Genomic DNA, 11,081 nt, shown 5'->3' with positions numbered 1-11,081 from the left:
TGAAAGGCAGCTCTTTCTTTTCAGACAGAGGCTACATATTCACCTTGATTTTCACACCTTTAGCACATCCTGTATAAGCGTAAGTCTTTTAGTTAATAAGGTGTGCAGCCATTCAATTTCTAGTTACAGTAACTGTCAGATTATTCCCAACCCTTCCTGCAGCTAATACGTAGCATTGGTACCAGTACCTATCCCAGAATTAGCGCTCCCTTGGCTGATACACTTCCAGTTCTTTTGGAAGTCTTCCTCCCTCTGTGGCCCCCAACTAGTTTGCTCATAAGGCAAGGTGTCATTTATCTCACCCTTTCCTTTCCCAAAGTTTTTTTTAAAAAGTGCAAAGAAAGGAGACAGTGCACAGTGTCACACCTTCCAGCCCTTTGGACGTATTTAACGTGGCAAGCCAAGAATTATTCCTAAAACCCAGACGATAAAAGCTTCAATGAAATAAACCAGATTTTGATTACCCTGAAATTACGGAGCTTCCCACATCTGTTTTAGTAAAAGGCCTCTCTCTCCCACTTCCCACTTTTGCATGTTCATTGTCCAAGTTATCGGCACAGATAACGTTCAACTTACTTTTCCTCCACAATTTCGGTAAGTAGCTCTCCCAGGTACAACAGGTGTCCTCTTCCTGCCACCAACACCAAACCCGTGTACCTACATTACAGATGTGTGATACAATGCCTAGCTTACACCTAGCACTTCATTTCTTTTCCTCCAAAAGAAAGCATTTGCCCTCTTAATTTCTAACTCTACATCTCTAAATTTCTCATCACAGGCTTCAGCAGTTTTCCAGCACTAGTGACAGGAGACTCCACATGACTAACGTTGGACATGCATGAACAGATTGAAATTATTGTCAGCATTGCCAGGATTTCTTGGAACAAGCCTCGATCCCTGTGTTGTGCTGCCCAATTACAGCAACTGAAGGCCTTTGCTCTGAACTTTCTTTCAGTGAAGACACGCACTGCTCTCAACGTGCGTGTCAGCAGACTGTTTTAAATACCCAATTGGTGAAAGTGTCTGGGATTATTTGCTTAAGCACGGTCTGAGGCATAATTTAAGTCCCTGATTCAGCAAAACTCACAAGCACCTGAAACTCCCACTGAAGTCAGTGTAGCTTTAGTGCCTACACCAAAGGATTACACCAAAGACAGCCATGGTGACTAATGCATAACATGAGAGGAAGGGAAGGAGTATTCTGGGCCAATTCAGTCAACCATGACCATTAAATCTCAAAGTGGAAAATAGAAAACATTTCCCGAGATCTCCGAAGTGCTGTACTTTCCCCTCATATCTAAACATTAAAGCACCCAAGAAATCAATTTTAGGATTGAAATGTCAATTGGATTTATTTTTGCTGGTTTAGAAACGTATAAATAACTTCTATTCGTACGTAACATTGCATTCGTTTTCCTAGAACCAGATGCTTCACACCACTTTATTTCTGGGATGGTCCAGACAGAGAAAAACTTATTCAGTAAAACACCTCATCACACATTTAACTATCAAGACCATGCTTAAATCCATTCCTGTTCTGTAAAGTGTTTAACATTTTTTTGTTTGCTTTTTTGTTTAATGAGACTCCAAAGCACTTAATCCTTTCTGAAATGAAGGCCTAGGAGGTTAAATGCGAGAAAGCAGAGAAAGAGGTGGTTGGGCATAACATCAGGCTACGTTATAATTAGCCACTAGACATACTAGTTCTAGCTATAAAAAAGTAATTTGAAGTTATAAGCAAGATATTACATTCATGCCCTAGGGACCTCTTTTATACTTGGAATCACAAATTCAGCATCCAATCTCTGCTCCCCAAGCATTTGATTGTGTTACTGAATATAGCAAAAATATAGCATAGTACAGCTATAAGCTATTATGAATTTGTCAATACTTTCTATTTATGTCATTTCAAATGCCTGACAAACTGGCAGCTTTTAAGAAAAAAACATCAACCAGAAGTTGACCGGAATCTGGTATTTGCCCTTGAAGAAACTACTTAAATTTTCAACTTCTTCCTAAAAAATGCTGCTTTTCACAAGATTTTCGAAGAGAAAATACACAGATATATGCGGACAGATCTTCAGACTCGCACACGGACAACAAAGAAGAGTTACAGCCTCTGCCAGCACTATCTGACGTTCAAGCCCAAAAACCTCAAAAGCACAGGTTTGCTAGTTTTTCTCTAAGCTAACTCTTGTACTTGACAGAAGATATCTCTTGTACTGGCGGACTTAGCCATTACTCAATGAAAACGGGGCTGTAGTGTAATTAAATCACAGCTGTGCGAGTATGCTCTATTACTGTCAGCTACGAGAGTGTGATACTTCACAGTCAAAACCAAACCTGTTACACAGATCAGCAAAAGCAGTAAGAGAGCAGATGGAAAAATTCCCACATCACCCTGTTCATCAGTAACACGCTTCAGCTGAGCCCACACAACAAAGGCTTGCCAACATAAATACATTACACTGCAAAGACAGACGCAACCTATTGATTGATCTTTTTCCACCAGCACAACCTCTGAAAAGATGAAACTGCTCTAGGAGCAGACAGCTTTCACGGCTTGGTTCAGCCGTCCGAGGATGTTGAGCAGCTCCACCACCAAGTCTTGCCATCGGCCTAGACTGCGCCTGCACCCACGCAACCTGGCAACGGAGCTGTCACCGCAGGGGCCCTGCTGGGAAGAAGAGGCCTCACAGACAGTGAAGTTCTGTTGCGGTTCAGTGAAGTAGTTCAGTGAAGTAGTGAAGTTCTGTTGCGGTCCTCATCTCCCAGACATCCAAACACTTGGTCAGATCCAGTAATGAACCACACTGCCCTACTGTGGGAGAGGAGTACTGGCATCTTTTACTAAGGGACAGCTTAGTGACAAAAACATAAAAAAGAAAAAATTGTAGTTAAACCAGACCATGTTTCACCAATCTCTAATTACAGGGCTCTTTCTCCTCCCACCCATTCCCCACTGGGGCACAGTAAAGATTGGCAAGTCATCAGTCGAAGAGAACTGCAGCAACTTTCCCATTCTCAGAAACCGATCGTCAAAGCCGGGCTGATCCTGTGCTCAGGGGAACACTTGAGAAATGTTACCCAGACAGTTTTATATTTTAGTATTTAGATTTTCTTGGATAGTCTAAATGTAGGAGTTGGGCTTGATTCTTGCGGGCCACTTCCATATATTCTCTATGTTCATTAATACTACACCAAATGAGAGGTATCAAACTGCAAGAACACTCCTGTGTTGTGGATATTGCCAAATCTTATTTGCATTTGACAACAAGTTAACATGGATTTCCTTATCGAGGAATTTAGATGTTACATCTAAACAGGTACATATCAGAAGTGCTTTCCAGCATCTTATTGACCAAACCTGTAGCAGGCCTCCAAAAATCAATATGGTAGTGGCGCACACAACTGGGCCAATGATAGTTGGTTAGGAACCTGTCTCTGGTTCACCTGACAGAAATCAGACATCATCTCATTCTTGCTCTCCGTCTCCCAGAGACATTCTCAACTGAAGCACTCCAGCTTCCTATGAGTTATGCCTAGCAGCCTTTGGCAAAAATATGCACTTCAGTATTAAGGAATATGCCTGTGGTACAAGGGTACTGAATGCACAGGCAGGGCGATTACCCCTTTATAAAAAATATTTTTAAACTGAGTTTTAGAACATTTATCTCTTTGCATGTGTTCTTACCCATCCTGAAAAGGCTGATCTTCACATAGCCCAATATTGTTTTATTTTAAAAAGTTATTAAATTTCATCCTTGTAAAAAAAGCTGTAATGCATAACAGATGTCATAAATTACTAAATGCAATGTATTTCAGTGATATGTAGGACAATATAGTTACTTGTAAACTATAAACTTAGAAGTTGGAGAGAAGCATAGAGCAAACCTTTGATAATGGAGAAAAAACACAGCAAATTTTCCTGATCTGCATGTATTCAAAAGACACATTGAGATTGCCTAGCAAAGAAAGTAGGGAAAACTTATTTAAACTGTAAACTTTTAAGAGCTAGCATTCTTCAGCTTATTGAGAGTTCAGCCAGCTGAAATAAGAAATTTGACCTAGGTCGTGTCCCTTGTTATGGAAAACAAAGTCAATGACCACTTTAAAGACATTCAGCTGCTGACTCATCTTCTCTCCCAAGCCTCCACAGATATACCATGAGAAAATACTGCAGTAACTAACCACAGAAGATTCTGGGGCTAGCAGCTGTTTCCAAACCAGACACTACTCTGCAATTATAGATCTGAAAATTTACAGGTTTGATTGAAAAGTGACCAAGTCTCCCATGCATTACAGTGCTGCTAAACAGCATCATCTTTGATCTAGTTAGAGCCTTATCTATACCAGCGGGATAAACACTTTTGAGAAAAAGATAACACAGCCCTTAAACCTCTGTATTTTCCAAGTATGAAAATGAACAAGTTCAGTTTTTCAGATATATTCCTTCTCCAGAGAAGATATTTTCTTTCACTATTTAACAGTAGGGGGCATATTCAGTGTATGCCAACAAAGTTTAATGAAATCAATGAAGCAGCACTGATTTGCAGTAATTGAGAGTCCAACCATGTGTTCTAATGCCAAAGAATTTGGATCTTTTAAAGACTTATATTGCCTTCCTTTCTAGAAAGTGTGTGTGTGTGGCAGGATGGAAGCTGGGGGGGATCAAAGTCCATTTGTTTTGTGGAATGGGGTTCCATCTAAGACAGCAGGGATAGAAAACACCTGCACAGATATTTTAAAATCCTGACATTTTTCTTTCTGCCTTTGTAATACAGTATTTTTTTTTGTTCTGTGCTTGCCAAATTTCCACTCTTTACTCTCCTGCACAGGCTGTTCCCACCACTCTGAAAATAAAATGTAGCTACTGTTTGGGCACATCTGGATTGGTTTTGATCTAAGTAACTACTAGATGCAAACATCAGAAGGCTTTGGGTTCTGCATGCCACGTAAACAGGACCATAATATAGGGACTTAGGTTGGTTGCAGAGAACAGCTAAGTACTATTCATTTGAATGTGCTAAGAGGGATTTTTTACAAGCTAGTTATAACTATGTATAGTTGAAATCTGGGGCTAACGTTACTGTGTTTAAATTGTCTTTAATCCACTGAGTAGGAACAACAGAGAAGTTAAGGAATGATTTTGCCACTTCTATTTTGAGAAAAATATTACAGCTGGCAGGAAAGAGAACAGTAGAAGGAACAGATAAATAGTAATTTCTGACATCTACTAACATTATATTCAGTGTAACTGCCATGATTTGATAGGCATGCATGAAATGCTCATTATGTTACATTTTGAATAGCTTTTGCATATTGCAGATTGGATACAGTGAATTCATTTTTGTTTTGTTCCTTGTATCAGGCTGATTCTGACCAAATTGCTCTTCAACTGCTCAGTGGATCAGCTAAGTCTCTCACCCACCGAAATCAGTCTGCAGGAGACTTCTCTAGGAGAAGGATTTAGATGTTCCAGCTGTTGATTGTATTTGGAGGCATGTGTAATCATCCATCAGAACTTATCTGCAAGTACACTAAAACTAGTGAGCATTTACATTCAGAATGGGCTTAACATCACATACCTCACAAGAACAGGAGCTGTCAGTTTGGCAAATGAGGAAACTGAGGCTCAGAAAGATGAGACCTCAGGATTTCAAGAGCAGCTGCTAACTTCAAGGACCTCAACAAGTTTGTCTCCTAGAAAGTAAGAGGAATTTGGATAACACTGTGAAAAAGACTGCCTTGCATCTGTACCATTTCCCAAGACAGCCCACAAATATCAGTATACTACATAGATTATGTTGAAAATAGACACTACCACTGTTTATTAATGGCAACCTGTAACTCCTGTTGTGGTTTTTGTTTGTTTGTTTTCTTTTAAATCAGTACTCAGTGTGATATATATTCTCCAAGCACACCCATCAGGTGCCTTTCAGGTAATTCATGAATACAGACGTCTTGTTTTGGATTTCAAACGTGTTTTGACATGAGAACAACTATGCAGCTCAGGCCAACCAGAACAGTTGTTGTTCTGTAGACACAGGCAAACACAAGCTCAAGAGACTACTTAAGAGATTGAGGGCTGCATTTTCAGTCTTAGACATTCAAGTTTCCCTTAGGTCCTTTCATAGAGCTGGACTCTGATAATATATCACAAATAAGTTGGGTAAGATCCATGTCCCACATCCAGGTCTTCCAGCTCCTTTTCTCTTTCCCACTCTTTCCTCACCTTTAATGTCTGGGTCCTCACCTTCAACCATCACCATTCTCAGCCCTTATTTTTCTATATACAGGTATTTTGAGTACACCAGCTGATTAATAATTAAATCATTCAAATGAACAATAACACTGGTTTTGGTCAAGCCAAGCTTCAGATCTGCTGTAGGATTTACCATTAACTATTTACCACAGTGCAGGAAAAGAGCACTTGACAATGACTTGAGAAGTATACTTACTGCAGATTCATGGTAAGAATCTAAAGAAGATGGGTGCATTGGTATGTCCTACAATACCCAGGATACCCTACAAACCAGGGACATCACTATTTATTGTGCAAATATATGAGCCTATGCTGTTGGAGTTTTATTAATGCCAGACAAATAGCTTTTTAAATAGACAAATGGATTCTTGTGCTTCATTAAAGTCAATACGCACCTTTAAACATATTTGCTTAAAGCTACTGGAAAAGAGCAATCCAGCTGAAACATTTTGCCAGCCCTATGAAAAAGAAACAGAATGCTCAGAACCCATGTTTTTAAGCCTATGCAAAACTGTCATAATTGGCACCACTGCTGTAAGGCAGAGGTAATGAAGTGAGGGTGAACAGGATTTCAGGCACCTTTGGCAATCCAAACGCTAAACATGTATTAGAATTATTCAATAATTACAATACAGGAAAATACACACACACACACACACAAACCCCTCCAATCCAAAGAAATAGTTTTATTTCTTACCACGACATTTGTGTGTACTTTTCTCCTACGGATACACTGATGTCTGATCACAATTCTGAAAAGAAAAATAAAGCTCTTTTTCAATAATTTCCACTCTGCATTTCTACCACTCATGTTGCTTTTTTATTGTTAAACGTATTTTTTAAATTAAGGAAACTTAGACTAAATATCCCTTCTTTACAGAGAGGGCTTGAAGCTGCATCATCCACTGCTAGCAGGATGTAGGACCAAGTCAGTCTTAACTAACAAGAAACCTACCATAGTAGCTGCAACATTTAGAACATCTAAACATTTTTGCAAATACTATCAGGAATAACTTTCTACGATTTTTCCATCAGCCACACGTATATAGTAGATGAGTGAACACATCCAAATCGAGGTCTCCTACTTAGGCATTACTGTCTGTCTGGTGCACACAGCAAACTTCTTCAAGGCAAAGGAGTCTCTCGCCACCCAACACCTCTACCTCGGTAGATGCTCAAACCTCAGGGCTGGGAACTCTCTCAGTACACACACAGCAGATCTATTACACAAGATACTTCCTCTAGGGAAAGCACTTTTTAACTCCTGTGTGCCTGATATAAGAAGACCTAGAGCAAACTAGTCAGTCATGATCAGATTGAGATGGAAGTTACCTACGTGTTCTGAAGTTGCTTGCAGAAATAAGCAAAGGGAAAAGATCAGCCAGATCCATCAGTTCTTTCTACAGTTTTTGCATAATATTCACCATTCCAAACTTCCAACATTATGGAATCTGAAGACTTTCTCCATCAGCAGAAATATCCTCCTATAAATTCTGAAATTAATTTCTGTTTTTTGTTTTTTTGTTTGTTTTACAAGTACTTTAATGTTTGCATACACATTTTGATTTAGCTGTTTGCTAAGAAAATATTTATTAGGATTGGAAGTTTAACATAGTAAATCAAACACTTAACATTCACTGGACTTCAAACATAGATATAAAATATCTTACAAAATTTTTATGGAATTACACAAAGCAAATGCACAGGGTTTGTCTGTTTCTACACTGAATTAATCCCAAGCCAAAACCAAAAAATAACCCCTAAAAGATCACCAAAAAAGGAATGATAAACTGCATTTTTGTCATTGTTGCACTGCTATGTAATAAGCCCTTTTTACAAACATTTAATATGAAAAAAATTTAAAATGTATTCCGTCTAACAGAACCACTGGATTTAACAGCTGATTTTTAACTGACTTTACACTGTGAAATTCTAGTAATAGAGGTACCCTAGTCACTTTGTTTAAAATATGGAGAGTAGAGATAGAAAAAATTAACCTTTAGTAGTCTTTAATATAAAATGCAATAAATTTTCCAAAATAAGAATATTATGACACACTAGTGCCAATTTATGCTGACAAAAGCTGATATCAGCTTCTTTCTAACTAAAAATTCATTTCACAAAACCTTTATATATTACATGAATATTCAAGTAAACTATTTAAAATATTTAAAAACACAAAAACTGAATTATACAGTGTTTCAGAGAGAAGGTTAATTTGGGAATGATGTCGTGTCCAACTACATATACTTATAGATATACTTTTTCTTATTTTTAAGACCATCATGATAACTACCTGATATGGCAAGGAATCCTTGTCGCTAATATGATATTTTTCAATGTGTAACTTCAAAAAATAAAATGATAAGGATTTAACACATCACTATTCTGTATACTGTGTGACACTGAATCACACTACTGGCTTCCCTTTGTAAAGTGCTGAGTAACAGCCAAATTACATCAGATTTAACTGGAGACGATGGTGCTCAGTGTCTTGCAAAAAGTCACAACTGAACTTGTGACTCACAATCAAACAATAAAATAAAAAAAGCAAGTTCAGCTGAGTAGCATGTGTGTTCACCAGTGTCAAATCTTTAACAAAACCCTGAAAGACTAACAACGCTTTTCTTGCAGGCTGCGTTCTTTATATCCATCAGCTGCAAGGACATTAAAATATTTTATTAATGATTCAAACACTGGACACCTCCTCTAGTTGAAGATGAGTTGCTCACTAGTTTTGGTCAAGTGGCTTTTGGGAAACTTTCAGAGCAAAATAACCCAGCAACAGGTAATTGGGATGGAAAATGCAAATCATGCACAGCTATATTACTGCAAGAATTGAGTAACATGCAAGACAAAGAAAAGGTCAGAACATACCGAAGTAGCAATGGTTAAGAAGTTAGTAAAGTTTTCACAGTGTTTCATACAGCCTTTTACTTTAACACAAGTGCATCACTTACCACCACTATTGCTCAGACATGTTTAAACATCTCTTGGCCATGCAGATCAGTTTGAGAAGAAAACAGCAAATTACACTTCTTAGGCATTTTTAGACATTAAGTACAACTTATAAATTTATTTTTGTATTCAGTCTTTTCAAACAGGTGTTTTCAAGTTATCATTGTTCTAAGTGTTGGGCTTTAACATTCCTTCCAATTTTGCTGGATCCTGAGCGCTAAATGCTCAAAGGACTGGCCAAATTATACAAAGCTAAGCTTTGTTCAAATAGCCCAGTTATTACATAAACAGAAGGTATAGGGAATTTCTTACTGACACTTCTAAATTTCTTCCTTCCTAACCTTGAGATGATTCTAACCTTGAGATTGTTGAATTTTAATCAGTTGTTCGCATACATCTTTGCCTCCTGGAAACATTGCTTGGGTGATTTATGAAGGAGTAGAACTAGACTCAGGAACACCACTGACTTTTTTTTCCTCCATCCAAAGAACTAAATACACATTTTTTCCCCACCTGGCAAATTCTATTTGACGCCACATCACCACCACTCAACATTAACTCGTAAAACAGAGACTTACTCCACCGTCAGACACAGCAGGGGAAAAATGTCCAGAGGATAAATGGGAGGCTCTTTATCAGATATAATTGCTTGTTCATAAGGAGAGAATCCAGCTTCCCCTTAGTTATTCTTTCATAAATTAATAATTTGTTAAAATCATAGTCACAAGAATTTCAGCTATTACACAAAATTCAAGTTTAAAAAAAAACAAGAATAAATTAGTTACAGCCTTGTAAACAAATGTTCATTTATGTAACATACTTGGGGGAAAAAAGTTCCTCTATATAATAAATCAGACAGTACAAGGCACACATCACACTTAAGAATCCGAAGTGATAAAACCAGCAGATGCCTTCATCTTCTTTGTTCGCTGGTGTAATTGTGCTATAGACACTGTAAAAATATGTAATATTTTTGTTTACATTACAGTCATTTGAAAATATTTCATGACTGTGCTTTTCCTGTTAAAATACTTGTGCTACTTTGCAGTATGGTATGATCTTGGAATGAATCTTCTCAAATGTTCTCTACAAAGCTGCCAGGGAAAAGGCCAGTTTTTCCATTTCGTTGCAGAGTGCCTTTGAACCAGCCATCCTCACGTTTTTTGTGTACAAAAACAATGTCACCTTCCTTAAGTTCAAGTTCTGCTTCACTCTGAGGAGGATATGACACCACAACTCTATACCTGTATAATTAGAGAAAAAAAAATCCCACTTTAGTTCAGGTTCTTTTTAAAACCTAATGCTTTTAAAAATATTCTTGTGCATGTTAAAACTTATCAAAACAGGAAACTGCCTAGAACCGTTTGTTGAGTAGAACACAGCAACTTAAAAGTTAAGTATATCTTGAACAGAAAATAATAATAGCAACATAATGAATTTAAGTCAAACGTAAGCATCTCTTACCACAATTTTTTAACCAAGATCCCTGTAAAAATGCACTAAAAGGTCAAATAACAGGAGAAAACCCATAAACACATTTTTGGACATAAATTTGCAGGCTCTTCCAGCTAGCATGACTCAACAATATCAAAGCATTCACAGCAGTAATTGGGCATAATCTTATGACTATATGTTTAATATGATGTTATCCCAGGGAATGTTCTAAGGAAAGGCATAGTATAAAAAGATGCAACTAACAAAACACATTAATTTGCATTTGTTTTTAATTATTTGTGTTTATCTTAGAAGCTTTTCAGGAAAAGAACGCATGCCATCTTAATTAGACACAGTTACACAATTCGTGTACTACTATATTAAAACAACATTTTAAAAAGTGTTCAGCCCAACAATTTTCTTT

General features: G+C 37.6%; 1 protein-coding gene across 8 annotated transcripts in view; it reads right to left on the bottom strand.

The window, feature by feature from the left end:
• Positions 1 to 1,327: 1,327 nt before the first annotated feature.
• SH3RF1 (SH3 domain containing ring finger 1) overlaps positions 1,328 to 11,081 on the bottom strand; it is a 90,536-nt gene continuing 80,782 nt past the window's right edge. For 2 of the 8 annotated variants that reach the window (XM_080589031.1, XM_080589038.1), the window contains 2 exons: positions 5,589 to 10,467; positions 1,328 to 2,861 (listed from right to left, as the gene is read on the bottom strand). In XM_080589031.1, the coding sequence (XP_080445157.1) occupies positions 10,299 to 10,467 (169 nt within the window). In that variant the 3' untranslated portion in view covers positions 1,328 to 2,861; positions 5,589 to 10,298. The remainder of the gene's footprint in view (positions 2,862 to 5,588; positions 10,468 to 11,081) is intronic. The other 6 variants (XM_080589035.1, XM_080589034.1, XM_080589032.1 and 3 more) reach the window with 6 other exon arrangements.

This window comes from Anser brachyrhynchus (assembly GCF_964034855.1).
Source record: "Anser brachyrhynchus genome assembly, chromosome: 4".
Taxonomy (NCBI): domain Eukaryota; kingdom Metazoa; phylum Chordata; class Aves; order Anseriformes; family Anatidae; genus Anser; species Anser brachyrhynchus.
The sequence above is the reverse complement of the archived record's forward strand: the minus strand, read 5'-3'. Positions and strand labels throughout refer to the sequence as shown.